The sequence below is a fragment of the Lineus longissimus genome, chromosome 4 (genome assembly GCF_910592395.1).
Source record: "Lineus longissimus chromosome 4, tnLinLong1.2, whole genome shotgun sequence".
Lineage (NCBI taxonomy): Eukaryota > Metazoa > Nemertea > Pilidiophora > Heteronemertea > Lineidae > Lineus > Lineus longissimus.
In genome coordinates, this window is record NC_088311.1 from 18,498,094 (window position 1) to 18,523,906 (window position 25,813).

At 41.9% G+C, this 25,813-nt stretch overlaps 1 protein-coding gene and 1 long non-coding RNA gene across 3 annotated transcripts in view; both read right to left on the reverse strand.

Moving 5' to 3' along the window:
* The window catches only part of LOC135486559 (uncharacterized), a 39,330-nt gene extending 25,385 nt beyond the window's left edge, over positions 1-13,945 (reverse strand). The window contains exon 1 of the long non-coding RNA XR_010446722.1: positions 13,710-13,945. This is a non-coding gene — a long non-coding RNA (uncharacterized LOC135486559). The remainder of the gene's footprint in view (positions 1-13,709) is intronic.
* A 2,342-nt stretch (positions 13,946-16,287) lies between these two features.
* Positions 16,288-24,582, reverse strand: LOC135486613 (uncharacterized). 2 transcript variants are annotated; one of them, XM_064769548.1, is made up of 4 exons: positions 24,448-24,582; positions 23,527-23,592; positions 17,807-17,875; positions 16,288-17,415 (listed from the first exon to the last, which is right to left on the reverse strand). In XM_064769548.1, the coding sequence occupies exons 1-4, from the start codon at positions 24,564-24,566 to the stop codon at positions 16,878-16,880; spliced, it is 792 nt and encodes a 263-aa protein (XP_064625618.1). In that variant the 5' UTR covers positions 24,567-24,582; the 3' UTR covers positions 16,288-16,877. The 2 variants fall into 2 exon arrangements, with proteins under 2 accessions (XP_064625618.1, XP_064625620.1); XM_064769550.1 differs by lacking the exon at positions 23,527-23,592.
* Between the last annotated feature and the right edge of the window lie 1,231 nt (positions 24,583-25,813).

The window sequence follows — 25,813 nt, forward strand, 5'->3', positions numbered from 1 at the left end:
AATCACAGTGAGCTATATGTGTGTCTGGGCGTCGACCATTAATCGTTTTCCCTGCAGTAGTCACAATGCATGATTGAAGCAAGTTTTTCAATCTATACATGGCTATATCGAATTCTTGTAGTCCCGATATTAGACCACATTGCAATCAAGGTTGGACCGCAAATTGGTGACAAATTGAGTGGGCTGGCCGCACAGCCAACAAGGTAGATATCGACAAAATGGCCGGTTTAGTCGAGTGAGAGGAAAGGAGAATGAAGCTTTGAATGCAGGAACATCAGCACAGTACATGTACTAGGTGACTAGAAAACGATGACACTTGTTATCCTGAGTAACTCCCATTAAAAATATTTACAAAATTTCTGACACTGGATTCAGTTTATTTAATCTCATCATACCGGTACCTGCAACTGGTCCACAGGTCTGCGATATTTTGCCAAAACAACAAATGTAACACCTGCGCAAATGTGAACCTGATCACAATCAAACAGGTCCTTCAAGGAAGGTAAGGCAGTAAAGTGGCTCTTTCAATAACAATATTGAATCTTAATCATTTTGAGAGTAACAACATATTTTGTGCTTTGAATAGCCATTTATTTACCCGCCTCTTACTTGCCATATCCAAGCAAGCACGCCTCTGTCATATGGTGCCACATTTACCTTGCGAGGTCGAATTGCCCAGAATTCTTACCACGAAACTAGCTCCGTAGTTTAGTTGCTGCCTTGCGCGAGGACTGGAGAGCCAATAATGTGGTGATTGAAAGTAGAGTATATGCAATATCTATTTTTTTCGCATGCATATTCCTTTTCAGGCATGGGGTAGAGAATATTACTAGGATTGACTGAACAACTGCGTTCTTAGTACTTGTATAATAGTAGGGTAGAATGGGGTAATAATAGCTCCGGTTTATTTGTAGCCCCTGCATTGTTTGATGCATGGGGATATCAATCAATGTCATAGGCTGGGGGCTACAATTACCCCATTCTACCTTACGTATTTCTTACCCGCCTCTTCTCAGCCTGTCAGAAGAAAACGCATGTTTCTTACGTCGTTTCTTACACGACTATGAATGAATACAGACATAGAATTGAAATATTATATCATGAATAATCTCATAGTGTATCAGATATGCAGATCGCGTGACTTATTTTCGAGGAGTGTGACCATTGAATTGGAATACGATATCTCGAGCAGTATAACGTGATGGGTAATCACTTTACAATAAAACACATGAATAATTCAGAGGAAACTAAACTGCATTACTAAGTGTAATTTTCGCTTTGAAAAAAATATTCGTTACATTACAGTATGTTCTAGATCTGTTCCCAGAGGAAAACATTGCTTTCTAAGTTTTCTGTCAAATTTTAGGCAGAGTGTTATTTAAATGGTCCTTTGGTACATATCAAGATAGTGGCAATACATCATAGCAATCCACAAATACCATTGATTGGATACAAAGCAATAATAGAGTAAGTGAAGTGTTGCATATTGGCAGGAGTGAGGTTGTGCCCATCCGTGTCCACATCAGTCATACGGCCGAATTGACCTTCAAACCAAATGGCAGGGTCGCGAACCATTAGGAACCAGTTAGATGTAACCAATCGGTGCCATCGTATCATAAATTCACGGCGAAGATCACCAATCTGTCCCGACGTCGATTCCATCTCAGTATGCATGCCGAGAATCGCCCGTACATTACTTCCAATGTCCCACACAAAGTACACTTGATAATTTGTCCCATCTTGTAACGGAATTGGTTTCGTCGCGGCTGACTGTACAGATTGTATGAAGTTACTGAGATCGTTTCTGGCCGGACAGACTGGCGATTGCCTGGGATAGGTATTGACAGAGCGTGAAATTGCGCTCATTATTCTGGGGCTTTGGGTCCAGATGTAATAAATCTGTGGAAGACTGCATCATTCTCCGTATCGTCTTCGCCAGTGTCCGCTGACATCAGATGAAAGCAAACTCGGCCGTTAATCAGTACATCCGTACATAAAAAATTCCACACAGGGATGCCGTAATATGCTGAAGTAGAACGATATCCACCAAGTCATTAAGAGATGGCTGTCGCTATACAATAGTACCAAGAATGCGGGGAATTTGGAACCAGAGGAAAGTAGAACCCGAGTATATAGAAGCCATGCTACATCGATCAGGGGACAAAGATTCGGTGCCGCAGAAACGGCGAAGGCAGCAAAAGCCCAAAACGGAGTATAATAGCCATACATATATCAATTAGCGACTGAGGCGAAAAATAATTCAGTGAGATCGCTGTGCAGGACACGGACATTAACCATGTTAACAGAAATGTTTGGCTCATAAATATACTGTTTGTACATATCAGTTTGCATAAAAGTTAGAGGCATTCTTCATATAGCACGATTGCGTGATTTAACGGAACCCTCAAGACTAAGCTGATGAGGTTTTAGTTAATTTACTTGGAGGATAGAAAATGTCATGCTTTTTCTATTACAGGCGCGCTAACCCAACAGGAGGATGACTATGATATGATCGTATTTTAAAATAAGACCGGTTCGGCGGAATTTCATCAGAGGATTTCCTCCTTCTTCCTCTTCTGCTGCGTTCTAGCAAATGTAGCAATGCCAGTCACTGTCGCTTGCTCCAGTACACGGATGGGTGTAGCAGTCGAGTATGTTCACTAAAAATGATTTCCGTCACTGTATAAACATTGTACACGGATTAAAGTATCTGATTCTACAGAGACAATGATCGTCACAAACTCAGAGATTAAATTCGCGTACAGAATTCGTTTCCCCTGGATGTCTTTTATCCTGGGACATTTCAGACTTTTACACCGTCTCATGGCCGATGAACTATGGCAAAATTTTATTACGGAGTACTGTATCCATTGAGTTTGACTCGGTCATTATATCAAAGATGCGGCAAACTGCATTTTGTGCTCTTTCAATTGCTTCTGTCAGTCACGGATCAAGATGTGGTATATACCCCCCCCCCCCCCCCCCCTAGCTCTGGTACGCATGCATCTACAGGAACGAGAACCGGATCACAGACACGGACAATTTCATCCGCACGCGACCTTTAGGGAAGACCACAAAAGAAAACAAGCTTTATTGGCGGACGTAATTGCACCCCTTTGACCGGGGAAAATGAAAAATTGGGCTCAATAGATACACGAGCGGTTATTGCTCTCGCAACCGCTGTTGAACACAATTAAAGGTCCAGCAATTTGCAAAAATTCGCCTTTATCGACTTGTTCACCCAACAGCTATAAGTGGCAGCTCCAACATATGCCACCTGTCTACCAAGTAAGTAATCGGGAAAAATAAAACCATCTCATAATCGCTCACGGCGAAATATGTGTATCCAATCTGATCCTTTTGACAAACGAACCTCGTCATTAGACGTCACTTGTGTAATCTTTAAACCCTTTGATCCTAAGTTATGTCGTCACTAATGACAAACAAGTTTAGTTTCTCAGATAATTTCCAGCTTTTCGCTCTCGGCGCCTTCGCTTGTATAAGTTCACGTCAAATTGACAGTGTCATACATTTTATGTTAGACTTCTATCGAACAGATATTTTAAACCCTTCAGTACCGGGAATTTATCGCGTTGGTGCATCTTTTCGTCCCGATCAGCAAGAGCGCGGTTGTATCAAATGAACGATAAAGGCAATTGCATCATCCTCGCGGCACCAAGCACGATGGCCGCAGACCTCAGATTTCAAATAGATTGTGCATGCAGTCTCTTAAAGGTGCCGAAACGGCCATATCCTGTCAACACCAACGACGTCTGTGATACTATACTTTTACCGACATTACATTGTATTTTGAGACCAAAGGCCCTGGTGACACGAGTGGTGGCCATTGCATGATAAATTTACTAGAAATCATTGTCTATCAGCGCCTGATCTAGTAATTTTAGCCAACATTACTCGCATGAAACGATGTTGTTAAAAGTAATTTTTTACACATTCGCAAGGTGTCCAGCATATTCTACAATGCGTGCTGTTTATTTTTCAATTCTCGCACTTCTACCTTACTTGCCACAACAACAGGGTTGTTCTTACTCAATAGTATAATCGTGATGGCTCTATCACCACTTCATGCTAGCGCTTGCCCCTAATACTATCAGTGCCCCCAATCACCGCTAACGACCAGTGATACTATAGCCTGACAGACTTTATCTTACCTCCAGACGAACCCTAATGACACGAGTGATGGCCATGGAATAATAAACTGACAAGAAATCATCGGCTATTGGCGGATCTGGTCATTTGAGCCAACATGACTCGCATGAAACGATAAAGTGATGTTGCCATCGCCGCTCAAAGGTCTCAAGTATATAATCATATTTGCCGCAAACCGTCGCTTGCTGCTCGTGCCTTCTTAACAACCACAACTACAGTGAATTCACCTGAGGGTTATTCTTTCTAAGTAACATAATATTGATGGCTCTATCACCACCCCTACAGGCGTTTGCCTTTTATATAATCACCGCAATCGACCTCCGTGATACCAACCTGAAAGACCTTAACTTACCTCCAGACCAACCCTAATGACACGAGTGAATGGCCATGACATGATAAACTGGCAAGAAATCATTGGGCATTGGCAGATTTGACCATTTGAGCCAACATGCCTTGCAAGAAATGATACAGTCAATAGTAATGTTTCCATCGCTAAAATGGTCCCATTATCTAATCATACCGTCTGTTGCTGCTCGTGCCTTCTTAACAATGACAACAGTGAATCCACCTGAGGGTTGCTAAATAGTATAATTCTGATGGCTCTATCACCACTTCCTACAAGCGTTTGCCTCTTATATAATCACCACAAGTGACCTCCGAGATACCTGATAGACATTAAGTTACCTCCAGATCAACCCTAATGACACGAATGAATGGCCATGACGTAATAAACTGACCAGAAATCATTAGGTATTGGCGGATCTGGCCATTTGAGCTAACATGACTCGCATGAAACGATACTGCCAACAGTAATGTTTCCATTGCTAAATGCTCCATTACACTATCGCTTACCAAGCTGTCAGATATTGATGTGGCTCGCTAAATCATGGCAATTTATTCGAGATAAACGAATAAAATGCTCTTGTCATAACCGACTACACGCAACATTTCCATTTACGCTTTGTTGCCGGAAACAGAGAAGAAAGAAACTGCCTTTATGCGCACCCGACACCATTCTTGTTTTCCCGGAAAAGGAGCCATTTGCAACTTGGGTGTTGTACTACAGGCAGCATGTTGCTAATTTTGTATTTCATAAGCAAATGCTTTTGATTATGACAGTAAAATACCGGTAGAATCCTTTGTTTGTTCAGTACAAGAACTAGTGTTAGATCCACAAGTCATCACTGTATACCGTTAAAAAAGTTATAGTCGGAAATCGTGGACAAGTCGGAAAAAGCCTCCTATACTAGTGGGAGGCTTTTTCCGACTTCTCAACGATTTCTCTAACTTTTTCCTGATTTATCCGAAAAAGGTCCGACTTTTCCCCGAAAGGTCGGATTTCTAGAAAACCTGTTAAAATACTAGGGCTTCCCAAAAGAGGGAATTGAAGATCAACGGCCTTTGTTGAATGGGTTAATGAGGTGTGAGCCAAACACTCAGAGTGACCAAATTGAGTGAGCTAATTAGTATTCACATTTCTCTAGTCCGGCTGCCTATTGGGTAAGAAAACGGGGTAAGAAAACATCGGTTTGTAGCGGCGCTGGATTAAGCTCGTGTCACGTTGGATACTTTTTTCACACGACAATCTGAAAATAAAACTTATTTTGGAAGGATAAAGAGCATCTTTGATCAAATCGTAAAGCTTAAGGGAATAGTGATTGGATTTTATCGGAATCTGTCCAATTTCAAAAGGATTTGTTACAATTTTGAACCAGAATGCAATTTAATCGAACGCACAATTCGATTAGTTTTTTAAGGTTATTTCATTGACATGACAGAGCAGTCCTGCCATGTAGGAATGAGATCAGGCATTACATGGAAGCAACAATATATTTCAAATTTGGCTATCAGATCATAAAGTATATTTTGTTAACCCATTGGGAAAATATTAGTACCGGTGGAGTGGGGATCCCCCCCCCCCCCCGCTGTCCCCCAAACCCAATTTCACCAAGCTTGTTGCACATTGCCAATGGTGCGTAAGGGAAATTTATCAGCGCCTACTGTACTCAAAGTCCTCATATTATGCACCTTATTATCAAATCATCTTATTAACTGGAGGCGCCGTCGATTTCATTAATCTAGCCTCATGTTACGCGCCAGATTACTCCCACTGGGTGCGTATAAATTTACGAATAAGGACAGGCGACTGGGCGTGCGAGCTCGACGGACAAAGCGGGTCATTCCGAGAGAGATGCAATTAGGTAGGTACAATCAGTTGGATATAAGACTCTCTCACGGGAGCCAAGCTTATTATCGAATCTATAGTAGGACATATAACACTTTATCACATGGTAGATGGAATTGAGGGGAAAGCTCCGGCAATAATAGATTTGTCACAATTTGGGCGGCAATCGGATTCTCGCTACGGGATTGAATTCCTTCAACCGACAAGAGTATTATTTTTCGGGTAGTTGCTATGTGTATATCGCTGTGTAAATCTCTATGTACATGTACATCCGAGCATCAGAATTCTTGATCTTAGGCGTCAGTATTTTCTTAAAATCCAGTTGTACGCCCATTTCGCAATGAAGCTGACAACTCAACAAAAATATCTGTTTTTGGACAAGTTTCTTATTACTCAACCTACATTGTGGAATGGTAATTCATATATATTTTCTTGAGAGATCATACTAGTTCAAAAGTAAGACACTTTGGCTGGATAAATCACGAAGGTACTCTTTCTAATTCAATTCTAATTCTTTTGCGTATGCGATATCGCCAATGCATAGTTAATTCGTACGTGATATTGCGATCGTCAATGCATAACTAATTGCGCTTCTCGCCTTAGCAGGTAATTAGGTGAGAGTAGGTTTGCACTACATGCGATTGCGACAACGCTTGCGGCAGTGCTTCGTTGTTTCGCGCCACACTGCACACAAACAGAGCCAAATCGCATGCTTTGTTAACTTCATTCAAGTGTGCGTCATGATCACATTCAGTAGAATTTTCCTCAAACGACAGTGTGATCCAAAATTATTGAAAAACTCTCTCCTTTCTCAAGACAGGCCAGCTGGGCAAGTTGGAAGGCTTGCCCGAATATCGGCAAACTGGGGAATCGATTCTCGAAGCTGATGATGCAAAGTAGCTTACACCGTGTCATATTTGGATAGACAATCCGGTCTGAGTATGAAACCATCAACTTCCTTTAAATCCCGTTTTACATTTAACTTCTGCAGAATTTCTTCAGAATATAAAAAGTAACAAGATTGATTCGCAGATTGATAATAATTAAGGTAATAAATGATGATGTCGTGCGATTGCAGAAGGCAGATGATTGTTCTACTCTAAATGTTTCGACCTAGGAGTTTTGTATATCGACACAGAGTACGCTGGGTTTGCGCATACGATATGCTCTCCTGTAAAGAACATCATTATTTTCATGGTTTTGTCGCGCCTCACACTTTGATCTAAAATATTTTTAAAGCCACGCGAAACCTTCATTTTCAATGAACAACACAGCTGTGTTTGCAACCTTTTTGGAAGGGTTGTTGACAAGATGAAGAAAGAAAACACTCATTCTCATTTTGAAGCATCTATAGTACGATCGAGGGCTCGTGTTCTTCAAAGTACATGCTACAAATATTCTTCAGGCGTCGTAATCAGGTCCACAATCATGCTTTTCTATATTTCGAATCTGATTAGCCCTGCTGACAAGTCTACAGTGGAACCTCCCTAAAGCCCGCAGCACACTAGCCGCCAACTTTGGCGACAAGAAGCGTTCAGCTGACGCCTCCTGACGCCGAAGTTGGCGCCGGGCCAGTGGATCCCGGTCAGAGCACACCTGCCCAGAATCGGCGTCCAGTAGCGTCTTTTCCGCCACTTTAGGCTGCCATTTTGAAATCATATGACATCGAAACGCATACTGATTGGCCATAGCCTCGCCGCCGACGCCAATTCAGGCGGCAATCCGTAGCACACCTGGCTTCTTCTTGCGTTCAAACGCGGCGACACGCGTCAAAAATCAAACATGTTAGATATTTGGCGTTTAGTTGCGGCAAGTGGCGGCAAGTGGCGTTCGCCGACGCCGTTCGTAGCAGACTAGGGATTTTTCAGGCGTTCAGGACTCTTGCGGCAAAAAACGCCTGTGAACGCCGAAGTTGGCGGCTAGTGTGCTACGGGCTTTTGCGGACACCTCTATATTAAGGAAACCCTCTCCATTAAGGGCACTACATGTAGTTTTGGTCCCAAATTGGTTGTTTCCTCCATTCAATTCGACCTCTCTAATCAGGACACTTCTCTAATAAGGACGACACCTGTCAGTCCCGGGGTCCATAATAGAGAGATTCTATTGTATCTTCTGCAAAATTGGGCTACCATATAGGGGAAAGCCCGCAGATGAAACCGTGGCAGTGTCAATGTAAGATACCCGTTAACTGCTTCGCTGAGCTTGTCCCCTCGATTACCTTACACTGATATGGTTATCTATCTCAATTTGCATATCCAATGGTTTGGATCCACAGCCGCAATCATCAGCAACGAGATACGCATTTTCGCTAAGAAACAAAATGAAAACAAAATGGTCCCCGGCAAATGGTTGACAGCAACACAAAATATGGAGATTGCCTAATCTGTTTTACACGTACAGTCTTGTTTTGAGGAGATTTTTTGCAGTCTGAGCCCCGAGGGAAATTTTCATGCTGTTAGTAATCGGACTTGATATTCAGGAGATAAGAACTAATGTGTGCGTTAGAAGCCAACACATAGATAATACAATGTACAGCTTATCCTAAAACCTATCCCGAATCTCATAATGAGAAACGGGCATTGTGTTGGAAAAACTACGTGGTTATGTCATATGGAAAAGCTGGCATGGCATGCTTTATTTGACGCCGGCGCGCCGCGATGCTTCCGTGAATTCAGCTGGATTTATCAGAGTTTTGATGGCACTTGAAAATTCCATTTTCATTTCGAAGATCTTATTTTCATTTCGAAGATTTGAAGACTTCATTTCCATTTCCAAGATTAATTTCGTTTTCTTCATTCCATGTTTCATCGGTGCCTTTTGAGCTTAATACGTGATACGAATCATAACAAAATAGTATTGAGGACTGTTGTCAGAGGAAAGTCTTTGGCTGCTGTCTCGATCAGATGTGACCATCCCGGCACGCCAAAATGACATTTGTTCTTCAGGTTCTATTGGATGTTGATGTTTTACATTACTTGGTTCGAATAAAATATACATTTAACTTGATTATACTCAGTGCCCCAAAATGATTTCAGCGTGTGTTTTGATTTTGTTTTCGGCTTGGCTGAATGCATGCATTCAACGCATGAATTGGCTCCTGCAACTACTGTATGAATGAACCGTATGAAACTTCCAGGTCTGTCAGCCAAGTCCTGAATATGGTCATCGTGAGAATACACTTTCCTCCACGTTTCGCCATTAGAAAAATGCAACGAGGGGGTTATTCACCTCGAGCAGGACGGTACATTGTCGCAAATGGGAATCGACGTATACGCCAATGTATAGAGTGTCGTTATCACAGGCACAACAAACCGTCTAATGGAAAACTAATGTATACTTCCATTAATCAGGGGTTCACTGATGATATCATCGTCTTCGTATACAAGTATCGGCTACTTAACCCTTAGCCGAGGCCGAGGTCAGGATGACAATGTTAAAGATTATCTTTTGTTTAGCAAGCTTTGGTTTGCCAATTGGATTGCGCCGATACGTATTGACTCGTGGTGTATAGTGTAATACATGTAGTGTGCATAGGATATTTTTCTAAATACCTTTAGAACAATGGGGGTTGATGAGGAGAAAAACGGTTGCTTATCAGGTACATGTATAATACTTGTCTACTGATGCCTCTGAGCTAGGTAAATTCACTGCTCCAGTAGTTAAATGTACATTCGAAAGCTAGACAGACGGAACAACACTTTTGTACTGTAAATCGCCATGCATCCCAACATATACTTTTTATTAGGTAATTAGCCAGTGTAGATGTCAAATCCGTCTCCTAGCATCTTCTATTCTTATCTATGGTGTCATTATAAAGACCATTGAGTAATGGCGGGGGCTTGCAAATCGATTTTATACCCATTAAGGATTATGCCCATACATGTTCAACCACAACCTGTTTTGACTTGCTGTAGTTATTTAGTCTGACTGACACTGAAGAATATCCTTCAGTACATCAAAAAAAAATTGTTTTTCTGTTTGAGATTACAAAAAAGGACGCAGGGAATTTCTTGAGCAGCCAAATGTTGTTGTTTTAGAAGACTCTTATCATTATAGCTTTTCTGATTCAACGTTGTACACGATCGATTGAACAGATCGGCCCCGGGTACCAACGTTCGTTCTAAAGACCACAGAACCCTGCTTAAAGATTAGACTAGGACGGACGACAAGTTAGTAACATATAGGCCTTTACATAAATAGTAGAATGCCACTGTTCTTTTGGGCCGCTTTGAGGGCAAAGACTGCATGGACCGTTTTCTTAAACATCCTTATGGGACCCAACACAATTTCCATGTTGGAGATTGACATATCCATTAAGAAAGTTTCTTCTTTTGAGCATTATTCAAACGGATGTTTTTTAAATGTGACATGGTACATTTGAAGATATGCATGAACAAAAATAATCTGACGATTTCGTCAAATTCATTCTGAAATAAGCAGTACGGAGGACGAAATTCACTTGATGAAAAAAAAGGTCACAGTGTTTTAGGACATGTTGCTCGCAATAATATCGTTTTGGTTTCATGCATCAGTAAAATAATTCAATTGTCAATTAGCGACAGTCTCCCTCTTAAGAAATTACCAACTGAAAAACTTCATGAAATAAATGTAAACAATGATAAGATATCAAATATTGCTAGCTTATATCATGGAGTTTGTTGGTCATAGTTTACTTTCAGGAAGTGCTGATCAGCAGTTGCGATACGTTAATGTATACTAGTACTGCAAGGGGAAGAACGAATAGTGCTAATTGGCAGGTACCACCATTTTGGCCACAGGTTTGTTACTATGTATGGAAATACAACCCATAATCGTGCTCCAATGCCATCAGCGTCAATGCGGCTGTCGTGGCCAGCTCAAGTCTAATCAGCATTAGCTAACGAACCGCTCTCTTGGCCAACTGTTGTGTGTTTGGATGGACGTATTGCCAAGTGACCATAGGTCCACTGAAGTTGATGGGTTGATTGAGACGAGTCCACTCACAATCATGTCCGGGCCTTGTTCTTCGAATCGAGCTCAGTCAACAACTTGGCGTCAACTTAAAACTAAGCTTTACTTCAGTTAAGTCAATCAGATATAGCGCCATGAATGTGACTTAATTTGTTATGAACAACCACGCCCAACACAAAGCTCATAGCTTCTACTTTACTGTGCTGCAATGACAGAAGTTGTACAATGCATAGTTTAAAAAAATTAACAACCCATTTGCTAGGATTACCTTTTTTATGATACACCATGTATAGTTGCTCTTCTTATTATCATAATACGTTCAAAAAACGCATCAATCCCATATAAGCGTCCGTGCGTTCATTGGCATTCAGCAGTTTTGGGACGCAGCGATTAAATTCCTTTGCCAGTAATGAAAATCAATTAACTGCATTTCGAGAGAGAATGTGGTAATTAAGATAGATACGCACCAATAAAGCTAAATAATTAAAATGCTCATCGTTCACGAGGAATTGGGTGATGTGTCGCTGATGGTCTTTTTAGCAGAGAGTTGGTTAATTAGCGGCATTAATTCAAAGCTTTCTGCTGACGTCTCATTTAGCACTCCGAAGTAGTTTCCATTGAGAAAAAAAGTTAAAAATTTCAAATTGAAAAAAAAGTAGGGCGATTAGTGAGATTGTCACGACTGACTCGGGAACGAACTATACTCAAACTTTAAAACTACCGAGGCAATATTTTAACACCATGTACTGACAAAAATGCACGAACATATGTGAACAGTCCTGTTCTTTGAATTGGCTTTTGAAAAGATGGATTTCATATCGAGCGTTTAAAGGGGATTTCGTACGACCAGTGATTCAGCATACTTTTACATTTTCCCAGTCGGTGAAAATGAACCTTCCCATTTCCTATTTTAGTCTGACGTTGATCAGTTAGCTATAGATTCGGCCTGACGAACATGTGGGCAATAGGTCCCGATACCGGAGTAGGGTTTCATTCAGAAACTCGCGTATGACTTGATAATGCATCGATTGCTTTGATACTGACTGATGCGCGGGAAGGGCATAGCTATAGAATTGCTCGTGCGAGATTCGCTTTAAACTGAAGCATCCAACCAACCAAGCTATGCATTTCCCCTTGCCGGTACTAAAATGTTTTTAATGGCGGCAATGCGTGTGTTTCAATTGATTGTTCACTTCATGTCAGGCATTAAAATTGATTGCCAATTTTGTTTTTTCTCCCTGGTTGGCTCCCACAGGGAGAGTGACGGTAATTGAGCCGTCATGCTAAGTGCTAATCGCGATAAGAAAACATCTGTGATGTACCACATGAACGACCTGGCTTGCTTGAAGTTCTCAGAAGAAGGGTACTTTTTGAAGGTCGGAACAGTATTGCAGAGTGTACGTACCCTTGAAAAACATGATACATTGTAATTAGAGGTTATTACATGTTTTTTTCTGTATCCTTCCCTGTATTCTCTCCCGAGAGTCTGTATCCTCCCCGCAAAGCTTCGGGGAGGAGAAGGATATACAAGGAAGGATACAGAAAAAACATGTAATCACCTCGAAGTATGACCTTTGATTAAATGTGTTCAAATAATTTCGGAGACGTTTTGCCGTGAGGACGTTGTAACTGGTAAACATCCAGGGCCAGGTTTTGACATGGAAATCTAATGATAAATATGCATTAGGGTTGAATCAGACGTAAACTGAACGTTGAAGAGATTGTGTATGTGGCAGTATCTATAACGAACCGGAATAGATTTAATACGAATCGTACGCTTAAGGCCAGATAAAACTCAAAGAAAACGATCCTCGTACCCGCGCGCCTCGATTTTGACCGCTGCCCAGAAAATTTTTTAATTTTTCATTTCACATTTTGTCACCACTTAATAACGTTTTACACCTCATGCGCAGCCCATGCTGACAGTAGCCTACTACTAGTTACATGTATTTGAGTATAGTTTCTGATTATCAATCATGATTAAGGGGCTCACCTTAATCAAGATTTAAGGTATTGCCTTCACTATTCCAGTGTGTGTTGCCGGGTTGAGGGGGGGGGGGCATAATGTCCTTAATAGGAAGTGGTATGGACGTATTTCCCCTTGAAATGTAATAATCTAAAGTCTACCATCCAAAAATTAGAATCGAAAGTGACTCACCCCGACCGGATTTCAAGAAAAGGTTCGAACGAGAATCATTTCAATTTTTTTAGTGACCTAATCAGGGCTTTATACCAATCGAGAGCAGAGAATAATTCGGATATATTCTGAAATTTAAAGAAAATATTATTTTTGTACACAGTTCCTTACAGACGCATTCGGAGAGAGACAACATTTAGTACCTCATAACTTTAGTTTTACATTTTCGATGTATATATGATTAAAAAGGAGGTAGCGAGAACTTACCTGAATGTTTATTTATCCTCAAACGTCGGAGCACACTAAAATCCTTTGGCAAGCTCATTCAGTGATAACGACTCGGGGATTCGCCCAGGGATCGTTCGACTGTAGCGCACTCAGGCTGAACGCGAATGGGCTAACTGAACAAACCTACGTCCATACTTGATCGGAGGGAACATCCTGTACCGCATGATATGTCAATCAAGCCAAATAGTATGGACCATCACCAAAGAAAATGCACAGTAAGGTACCTACTATCAAGCTTCAAGAAACTTCCATTTCAAAATATTTCCACACATCTCAGAATCTACAAGTAACGTATGTTTTTATGTATTCTAAACAAATCAATTTTTGTTAGATGAAGGATGAAGTTTCAGAGCTTTCGACACAAGCGGTTTGGATAACGATCAATTCTCTATTTCACTCCCCGGACTTTCCTTTTTCGAGGACAGATGTCAATTTCACACCGGAATCGTACGAGGAGTTATCATCTCAACCTCATTCAGCTCTTTCAACTCAGGCAGACATAAGGACGAATCACTAAGTTCGAATCCCCCGTCGGACACTGCGTTGTGTAGTGGCCAAATTCCGTATCGCAATCATGGTAAACAACCGAAGTCGAACTATACGAAACAGACCTATTCGCTGTAGCTTCGGGAGGAGTGCATTAGTTAAACTTGGCAACTCATGCGACTAACTACTTCTCGGAGACGCACAGGGAACAAGTTCTTCACTATTTGTTCGCCGCGAGAAAAGGACATTAAGAGGTATTGGCTTTAGCCGTGGTGTAAGTAACATAACCATGAGAGTGACATCAAGGGCTAGCCGATAACTGGCTAAGCTAATTGGTTGGCTCGAAGAACATAGATTAGGCGCCCGCGGTGAATGGCTTGTTGCCTTGGGTGTGTGTGTCACAGTAACAGCAACAGTACGAGTCGAGTCCTTCAGCCCATTTACGCAATGCAAAGCGCAGTCTCCGTATCAGGTTTATTGCCAAAGAGGTAGTTGGACATCACGACTGCGATATTTTGCCCAAACAACTTTGCAATGACTCTGTACACCTGCGCGTCCCATTGAACCTGATCACAATAGCGTATTTAAACGATATCAAAATCATATCAGACATCTAAATTCGTTAGGAAACATATTTGTGCGCCTTTAGTTTCATGCACCGAAATGTGATTTATCTGGCCATGAAAATTACTTGCAATCGCCAAATACACCTCTCTGTCACACGATGACACAGTATCCTTGCGAATAGAGATTTTGACATTGCCCACAATTAGTCTAACCGAGTTACTGCTTTGAGCCGTTGTCCTTTCCGCATATCGGTTTTTATTTAGCGAACGGCAACGGCGAGAACGAGCATGTATAGCAGTTTCCCCTATAGTTCCGTCTCTATCAGGGGTTCCATCTACATTAAGCACCGATGAACTAACCGTATTGAATGTAATTGTTGGAAGAAATAGTCACTGAATGGGATGATGCTGCATTCAGTTGATGGCAATCAAAAGTATTAAGTTGGTTTTCGAAGGAATGAATTAGAAACTGTGTTTTCGGGGAGAAATGGAAGTACCCCATTTCTCCATTTCTCTTTATACTTCCACGTGTCTGCTCAAAATGGCAACCATATACATGTTTCACTGTCCCCATTTTTACCTTTCCTTGGAGGCCAAACAATAATGACGCGTATATATGTGCTTTGGATCCGGGCCAGCGGCATTCTATTGATCGTCTTTACAAGCCTCAGTCAAGAACGTCCAAAACACGGCATACGCGTTTAATTGTGAGAACATTCTCCAAGTTCGAAAAAATATTCTCTCTGCCAACATAGATTTCCATTGCACCATTTGGTATCAGGCGCGTGAAGATAACGGAACCAGCCAATCAATTTGCGATCGATCGGGCGCCCCAAAAAACCTGCAGAAAACACTCATGAAATACAGGTATAAAAAAGCGATTAAAACTGTTTTGTAGTTTGTCTGCATCAATTAAATAGGTGGCCGGATTGATCGCCGTCATTCGGGTATCTACACCCGTGAAGATTTTTGGAGTAGAACGTCAGTGATGACGGCCAGTGTTAAGTAATCTCGGAGCGACGTAATCAATAAATCTAGTTCCGGGACTGAGCAGGAGTCTATGCAGTGTCGAGATTTGATCACCATCCAAACTGTGACAGGGCCAGAGGTATAGTTATTATGATACCACATCTTCTCAACAGGGTCAATATTCCAAAAAAAAAAATACAGGCGCAGCATCCGTGATTTTAGGGCTCATTCAATGTTCTCACGAGAGTAGAGAGAGTGTCCCCCCCCCCCCCCCCAGATACTAGAGCGTACAGAGAACGCAAGCATACCCTTCGCACTCTTGTGACAATGTTGGAATTTTCGAACCATCTCCAACTGAAACTGAAGCAAAACTACGTGATATTTTGCCATTAGTCTCCATTACGTTAGTTCCCAAAAATGAAATACAACGGTAGCATGGTGTTACTGTTTTGTTGTTTATATATCAATACATGGAATGTGTGTTAAATGAAAATGAATTACTGCATGTCTCCTTGCCCTCCATTTAAAAAGGCAATACATAAATGAAAGTTGCCAAGCTGAGAGCCAGACTAGGAATTACCGTAATAAAATCTGTTCACTGACCATAGCAACATGTTGGCAAAGGGCATGGCCCGCCCCGCCCCTTATACATGTAGCTTCTACACGGTGGGTAAATGTATCGGTTCGCCTTTAAATGAGTGTTAATAGGAGTAATATGAGGGCGTTGACTTGACGCACCCTTTTATTTGTCGGAGAGCAACCATTTTTCAGGGCACCTCTCCACAAGAAGAAAGTGGCTACATTTCCAATTTTGGTTTTGAGGTCCCGGAAAACGCCTATATTTGGCACCGAAATTCCCATTTTTTCTGGTGGTTGAGGACTTACAACCCATCCCCCCCTTCTAGTTATCACAGCTTCAGGACACTCTAGCTACGGCAGCGCCTGTTTCCTCTTCCCCTCAAAATTCTGATCACAGTAGTAGTGCAAATTAAACACCAGCCTGTACTCGATTGGAAGCTGATGACATAGTTTCCTCGACATTGCTCCTTACATATAGTTTCGGGCAGGCAAATATCCTAAAACAATGTTTAGTATTGAAGTAGTCCATCATCATGGTGAATAATGTTCAGGTAAAATCTACAGCAAGTTGTATAGATTCCGTACTGCGTTTTGTCTCATCTTGCTTAGAGTTGTTTGATACCATGGACTTAGACCTTGGCCTGAATGTCTGCACTGCCGATCCTTTGGTCATCTCTCCTCGGAACAAAATCCCAAATTCATCCCGAGCCGAGTAATAATCCGAGTCTGCTACTGAAATCTGCCTTCTGAGTGTGACCCCGGCATTTTCCTTCGTCCCATCCACCTGATCGCCTATTGAGTTCTGGGACAGGCGTCTGACTTTTTCGCGCACCAAAGACGACCGCACCCTCGGGATCCCCATACTGACGTATGTATCCGGGTGAAGATACAATGCACGTGCGTGTTGCAGTGATCGATCCCGCTTGGCGTTAAAGATGGCGAACTTGGATGTTCCTTGGTCGATGGTGTATACCCTTGTTGGTTCGCAGCGGCCAACTCGGCGCGGGTCCAGTAGTTTCCTGATCAACTCGTTGTTGAGTTTTTTGCGGAATAGCACCCAACTCGACATCATCGCATGCTGCTTGCTGTAACAGAGTACGAAACAACCTTATGTAATATATATGAAAAACGACAAAGCATTGTGTAACATGATCATGCTTATAGGTTTTAACACTTTCGCCGGCAGATTTTCACACTAAAATTGATAAATCTTTTACCAACTTGACTACCTGCACCCAACCCCACTCACATTAGAACCAGTGACTACTATTGCTAGATAAGATAATGTGGTACAATAACATACCTCCAAGTACAATTGTAGCCCCTACAACTTATAGAAAAAACTATAGATGCACACAGAGGTAATATAATTGTACCGGAGATAAAATTGTACCAGGTTACCTCACTGATTGGTTCGACCCCCCCCCCCCAGCGAGCTAATCTGGAACTAATACATTTCATTTGACCTTGACCTACCTCTCTGGGGTGTTGTTGTCAAAGACGTCATCATCGGGCTCAACATTTTTGTGATAGTCATCCACACTTCTGAAAATATTATCACGAGATGTAATGTGCAATGTACACTAAATTTCGACGCAAATGCATGTGTGCCGAACGGGCATCATTATAAAGGGTTGATGGTTCAAGGACAGAGCTCAGTCTAACATTTTGCCGTGTTATTGTGCAATGTATGGCCTCTTTGCTATGGTATAACTCCCCATTTCACGTTCAGTATAATCGCTTTCGCGTTAAACGGCAATTGCATTAATGAAACTTTACGTGACCAATTAATATGTAGGGCAATAACATCTGATGGACCATAGATATAAACTATCACTGATTGGGATATCTCACATTTCTTCTCATATTTGTATTCTTAAAACAATTGCCGCCCACCAGCACCAGTGCTTTGAGTCCGAGAGCGACTGCAATATATGCCTGTCTGTTTTTTGGAGCCATCATGTATACATAATCTAGATGCTAAAAGCATGAATGTATACGACAGTACATGGCACATGGTATACTACATCTATGAGTGTACGGAGGTAGTGTAAGTGTACGGAAGAACACATATCTCAGTGTACGGAGGTGCTAGTCCACCAAAGGTGTGAGCGTATTCGTATGCTAAAGGTTTTCAATGCAATACACGGTTGTGAGAGGCAAAGGTAAGGGTACAATGCAACATGTATACATCTTTGTCAAGCCACTATCAACTGGACACGGAAAATGCCAAGGATTATGAAAAAGAGTGAGTTTTTGTTGACAACAAACTTTGAAGAAGATCCAATCTTTCGGCTGTAACAATAAATGTAAAAAGTAAGTTTTTAAGTGCTTTAATCTCAAAGCACTTTTCATTCATTACCCAGCCCGAGGTCCTCTTTAGACCGCGCCCAGCCCAATGCAGAAACGTTTCTGTACAAAAGTAATCTACATATTATACGCCATATACCGTCTGACATGATCTACTACACTGAACTACTCGGCCAGTTAAAGGGTAACTCGTGTCAAATTTCACCATATAATGTTTTAGCTGTTTTTGACAAATGACTACGTCACTTTTTCATAAATCGGTAAGGTTTTCAAATCAAAATGCACATTTTCTAGAAATTGATGGTTTAATCCCGCCCGGACGGCTCGCTTCGATGCCGTTTCGTTGATGACGTCACAACATGAACATTTTCGCGGTCGCGGTGTTTTACATTCAGCGATTTTATAATAAATCTAATCAAAAATGGAAAATTTGAGCTTTACATTTGTGATCAACAATTAAAAACGGACGTATTTCCGCAAAGTTGTAAATCACATCATAGTATCACTTTAACCATCCTGAGATTCGGGTTTTTTTTGCTCCTTCTCGTCAAAGCAAAATCGAGAGGCGGGGTTTATTGAAAACCACTGGTTTATACGAAGATACATGTACCAGTTAACTTCTATTAGTTAGCACATCTCAATCCTTACTTTCCATGTTCAAGGTTACTCATGGTCCGACGAAGTCGTCCACCTTCATGAACTGGTGGAGTACGCGTCTCTTTTCGGACTGATGCTCTTGTTGGTATTACTGACATACTCCGGCATGTCCGGAGGCGGTGTATTCCTGGTTTACTTTGATGTGTTTCTTTCCACAGATTTGATTTTGGCGTCATAGACGTACTCCGTGACACCCATCTTTGTGGTTTATTCTGATGTGTTTCTTTCAGCAGATTTGGTTGCGGTGTCATAGACGTACTCCGGAAGATATGTAATCCTGGTTTACAATGGTATGTTTCTTTCTGTAGCGTTTGTGAAGGTATCATTGACGTACTCCGTAAGAAGCGCAATCCTGGTTTGCTTTGATATGTTTCTTTCTGAAGAGTTGGCCCAATGGTCAGAGACATACTACGGGGCAGTAGTGGCACTTTCTGTTTATTTGAATGCGCGTCTTTTTGCTTATTTTGTCTAGTAATACTCCGATGAAGGTGCGAACTCTGTCTGCTATCAATTTTTTCCGAGTTGATTCTGTTTAAGCTCCCGCCCAATTCGAAGACAAAACTTTACATCCAAAGAACTATAACGTTTATGGTATATTCAACGATCACACCGATTATTTAAGTATTAACCTAAAGAACTTGAGGAATTTTTATCAGTCAAGATTATAGCATAACACGCAGACGACTGACAGACCCCAGTCATGCGAGAGCTCCGTGGAGGATAATGATTAAGCCCGCAGCACACTAGCCGCCAACTTTGGCGACAAGAAGCGTTCGGCTGACGCCTCTCGACGCCAAAATTGGCGGCCAGTGGATCCCGGTCAGAGCACACCTGCCCAGAATTGGCGTCCAGTAGCGTCTTTCCCGCCACTTTATTAAACCCATCCTGGGCCATACAGCGCGAAATCATATGACATCAAGACGCAAGCTGATTGGCCATAGCCTCGCCGCCGACGCCAAGTCAGGCGGCAATCCGTAGCACACCTGGTTTCTTCTTCCGTTCAAACGCGGCGACACGCGTCAAAAATCAAACATGTTAGATATTTGGCGTTTAGTTGCGGTAAGTGGCGGCAAGTCGCGTTCGCCGACGCCGTTCGTAGCAGACTAGAGATTTTTCAGGCGTTCAGGACTCTTGCGGCAAAAAACGCCTGTGAACGCCGAAGTTGGCGGCTAGCTTTAAGGCTGGGTGGTGAACCAGTATGACAAAATACAGCACCATTATGAGTTAAAACAACCTTGAATTAACCGCCATTCACTGCCATAAATAGCCGAAGCCAATTGACCTTTCGGTGAAAATGAGTAGTTAAAAATTGAGCAGGAAAATCCAAAGAGCAGATGCAGAACCACTAACGACCCGAAAATTGACCGTCAAAGGCCCGAGCTTGTTATTATTTAAGTCACCCATCTCTGCCCTCTGGAAATCGTCTGGTATTACTGCCGATTGTGTCATTAACAAATGGATAACTTTATGACAAATATTATAGCTTTAAGGGACGGCTTGGGCGTGGGATTTAGGTGGGCAGAAGGATAATACATATACCCTGGTTGTCGTCACGCGCCGCCATAGTAGCATTACACTGTGGCTGGTTTCTTATAAATTATAATTCCCTAGTGTTGCGAGGCGGTGTTAGACATGGCTTGCGAATTTTCAGTTGAGTAGTTTTTTGATGATCCTGCTTCGAGAGGTCATCCCACTGTCGAGCTGGAAGTCATTTCCATATGTAAAAATACATCATTTCTCATGCACATTTTGTCCCCTTTAATATGTGAAAAGCGGCGTTTATGGCGACTGTGTCAAAACTAAGTTCGTGTACATTGGTTAAGAGCTTTCCATCTAAAATATCAATGATAGTTTATCAAATTATTCCATTTAGTTCATGACCTTTGCAACGATAAAGCCTGCGTAACAAAGGTGCGACTATGAACGTTCCATAGAAAGAACCATAATACTTCATCTGTCATCATGTAATACGGAAGGAAATTCAAAACTTCTTCTGAATCATCGACATATTTAATTGTTATTAAAAAAAATTGATACACCTAGTAGTTGCTGTTATCATTACGAAACAGTCTGCTTTCGAGTAAAGTAGTATAATGCTAACAATAAAAATAAGCATTATGTGAGCCCTATTACTAGTATTTCGTTTTCCCCAAGCCTATTTAGAAAAGTTCCGCAATGACTAGGATTGTTATTGTAAATAGCCCACTGTTAACTGCAAGAGAATGTGTCGAAAGGCCTCCGCAGTAGGCCCTACTACTCCTAACTTAGTTGTCTACTAGCATTTAATCAATTTAATGGCGACAAGCTACCGTGTCTGGAAGAGTCGATTCACTTAATCCGCCCTTTTGGCTTAATTCGATTACGTGTGTATACAGGCCAGGGTCGCCCAAAAAAGGACGGAAAATTTTCCAACACCCTGAAACCAGAACCACCAGTACCAATTATGGATAATCTTTCCAGAAGGAAAATGAAACCAGGATAATTATCTTGTTTCGGTTCAGTAAAGTCAGTTTTGTGAAGCAAAGTCAAGGGTAGTTGCAAAATTACTCCCAAATCTTTTTTTGATGGAGCTAACAGCTAAACCGAATCGAGATTTACCGACCTAGTCTCATTTTTTTACCAGAAAGATTCCCATTCCACCAGTAAAGGTGTTTTGGGACTCGAGGTGGTGGAAGTACATGTATGCTGGTTAGTCTTTTTGGGCAACCCTGTACACGCTCCATGATAGTCACTGCAAAATTTGGTGACCTCAAAGATATGGGAGCGGCTTCAACACACAATGGCATCCCTTGGGCGTAGGCAAGTTCGACCCTTGGAGCGGGGGGAGGGGGAGGGGATGCTCATGCACATCTTTGGTAGGTGGAACTCAATCAAGACAAGCGTAACTTTTTTTGGATGGTTTGACGTCGTTTAAGAGATCCGAAATGTGTAAGTTCGAAAATCTTATTTGACCACCAATTGCAAGATTGTGGCCTTTTGCAATTCTCATTACTTATTTGGCTCTATGTTCCTCTCCCGCATTATCACGAATATCAACTATCGGATAGACGGCGAATGCCGGGAAAGTATGGCTACTGATAAAGTGCATTGCCCAGAATGTCTATCACTATACGAAGCAACTACCCATCACCAGAATATTGAAGTTGTCCAGGCAGGGAGGTCGTCAGGTGCCATTTTTGTGCAAATTCAGAGAAATATTTGAATAACTTGACCTTCTCCAGGGCTGGTATGAATACCGTACATTTTAAGGGTGGCCATAGGTCCCACAATTCTTGCTAGAGCAATCAGAACTCCTTCAATAAGAAGTGAATGCCCATACCACGGACTGCATGCTGCAGTCCATTATAAAGTAAGCCGTTCCGTGTCAGTGTTACAATCTCAACGATAAAGGGTTAGTAAAGTGAATTCGAAAATAGAAACTACATGTAATTAACTTGTGATGCCGCGGATGAACTCTGTGACACTAAAACTAAGGGTATTTCTGCACTTAGGGGTTTCACGCCACGTACCACGGTCATTTACAATGACATTTCGAGGTCAACATTTCCGAGTGTTGATCTGTCTTCTCCTTATTTGAGATGGTGTATTTAACCCGCCAGAGCTTGTTCTTCGGGTGGTTTTGTTCACAGAGTTCATGACGGGCAAGAATAGAACTAAAAAGAAAAGGAATACGGCTGTTGCTTAGACCACAACTGCCTAAACATCCCTCTAACCGATTACTTTATCCGTATTAAAAAGAGCATTCCCTTGTACCTAAATCCAAAATATTTACGTGTAGGCCCTGCGACAACTGTGCACAGAATATGATGACGTAGAATTCAGAATTGTGCCAAGGAATGAAAATAATAAGTCCCGAAAAGAGTGGACTGAACTTTGCCCGGGAGAAGCAATCGTCATTGACAGTACATGTATTTCAACTACACATGTAATGTCGACACGAATCTGCAAGGATTCTCAAATTTCTACAGAGAAGACACTTCTTGCTTGGTCACTTTTGTGATTCACTGCCCGCTCTAATTGCATTAGAATTTCGAGTTCTAGCCAAAATGGTGGTGCCTATTGTCAGCCCTTAACTTAACTGAGATTTCTTCATGATAATCTGTTCAAGCATGTAGAGGTCAGATAAGCATGTAAATAGGAAGTGGGTGATTTGAGTCAATTTCGCGTCATCATTTTCTGTGCACATTATCAACAGCCTTTGAAAATAAGAACGTTTAGCGGTGTTGTACCTGCGTGACCCGGTTTGATTTGAATCTTGTCGACGTAAAGGCCGGTATAACCGGCGGAGTGTTTTTCTGTAAGGGAGAGATGTTAGCAATAATGAAAAACATTTCTTTCTTTAAAGCCTCAAAGTTGAAAGAAGATTTTGACAGGACATGAAATCTTGGCGCAAATGCTCTAGGAATGCGTGACTGTGTACTGAATGGCAAGCAATAGCATTTTGGCACTGGCAGCCTAATTTGTGTTCCGCTGCGACCGATCGCGTGTCCACGTGTATCGTGTTCGTGTTCGTCGAACCAGATAGAACCCTGATGATGGGCAGCAAGAATTCTGCAATTTGTCACTAGAATGTAAAAAGGGCATCATCGAGCGTAACGATCCCTTGTTTATGGAAGCTCAAGTAAAGTATAGCGGCTAAAACCACGGGAAAACTGATGTTATGTACATTTATGTACAGAATAAGCCGTTTGTGAAAAACTTATGAATACCCATTTTTGCGAACTGGATGTAGAGACTTATAAGCAGAGAGGTGATGATCAAACCGACCGATGTGAACTTGACAGATGTGTTGTTTTAGTTAGGTTTTTTTCCCGAGAAGGTGTATATTCGTCATTCTACCAATAAGGTATTTCAGCAAAAACCCACCAGAGCTTTCGTGAAAAAATCCATTCCTCTTTGTCAATGATCTTCAAAACGATACCGGAGCCTAAGTTTTAAAGATCATTGACAAAGGGGGAGAGGAATGGGTGTTGCTCGTTGAAGCCGTCTTGGTTCTGAACGGTGACCTCCGATTTGCATACATGTACTTGCAACATGATGATAAGGAAACGTTTCAGTTTACGTTGATTTTGAACCACTCTGTGTGTTTTCGCCAGGTTCGTTTTGTCATCGGCCTCTCAGCAAGGGAAACCGCGAGTTGATATACTTACCGAACTTTGACATTTGTTGACGCAATCCAACCAGTCTTGTAGTGGAAGCTTCCAGTAGTCTCGTTCAGTCCAGCTGTCTTCCCACTCACTCCACTTTTACGCGCTTCAAAATCATCCATGTCGCTCTTACCCTCACCTCCGACCGTAAGATCGGGCTGCGTCTTTGGGGAAGATTCTGCAGTGAACTCCTCGGTATCCGAACTAATGTTCAAATTCTCCGCAACTTTGACGCACACTTCGGCTTCGATTGGAACAGAAGTTGTCGGCGAGTCTGGCGGCGTCTGAGGTGCTGGAGGTGGGGAAGGAAGGTCGTCTCGTAATATTAGAGTTCCAGGGGTCTCATCAATAATGTCGATTCCCTTCGGTCCGACAGTGGCGTATCCTGGTTCTTCGTAGTCAAATAACAAATCGATTTTAGCATCTTGTTCTGTATGATCATCAATCGTGGCAGCTTCTCCACCAGTTCCACTCTCATTCTGGCTCTCCTCGGAAGTGGTCAAACCTGCCTCTGTCTTATCATTGGTTGTTGCAGCTTCACCTTCATCTAAGTTCTCCTCTGTCAAGGTCAAACTGGCCTCTACTACGTGTTCTCCCGTTTCCATATTGATTTGCGCCAGTTTTATACCTCCATTGGAAATTGATCACAAAAATCGGTTGTGCTGTGGCCTGATTATGATGGTCTCGTAACGAAAAGTGAATAATTCATTGGCGAGAAGGAAACATTAGAATGAGGAACTCTCCAAGCAGTGACAGAAGCAGAAATGAGTCAGTCATTCAAACGCGTTTCATCGGTCTCGGCCTAAAAATTGCCCGGCAATGTTGAGATTTACGTCAACCGACTGTCCTTACAGTTACACACAATCGTCGTAATCAGCAGGAACAAGAAAGGAAAATCTCGAAGGGATTGCGCTCTCAATGGAAGGATCGCACTGTGTCTCGATTCCCCTGTGGTTATGAGTTGACTTGTTAAACTACACGTATTTCTGAGGCGTTCACCTTCAAAGTACAAATATATTAGCCTATGTAGCCTACTAGCATTATGCATGTGTGGCTTATTTAAGATTACCTCACATGTATAGAATGGAAAGGGCTTAAACGTCGTAAGCTTGGTGGGGTCCAATTATGAGTGCTTTTCGAGATAAAGTTTATTTAAGTCGCACTGTGGTTTAAGTACACAAATTCGCATGAAAAGCAACACAGATTAAGCATACACAATGTATTTCTGATCATTGATTATACCAATTTATCGCCCAACAGAGACCATACTGCTATAAAGACTGTGATTGTTTTTTCTTAATCACCGATTTTCTCTCTTTATACGTTGATTATTCAGGGTTGCCCAAAAAACTGACGCCCAATAAGTAAC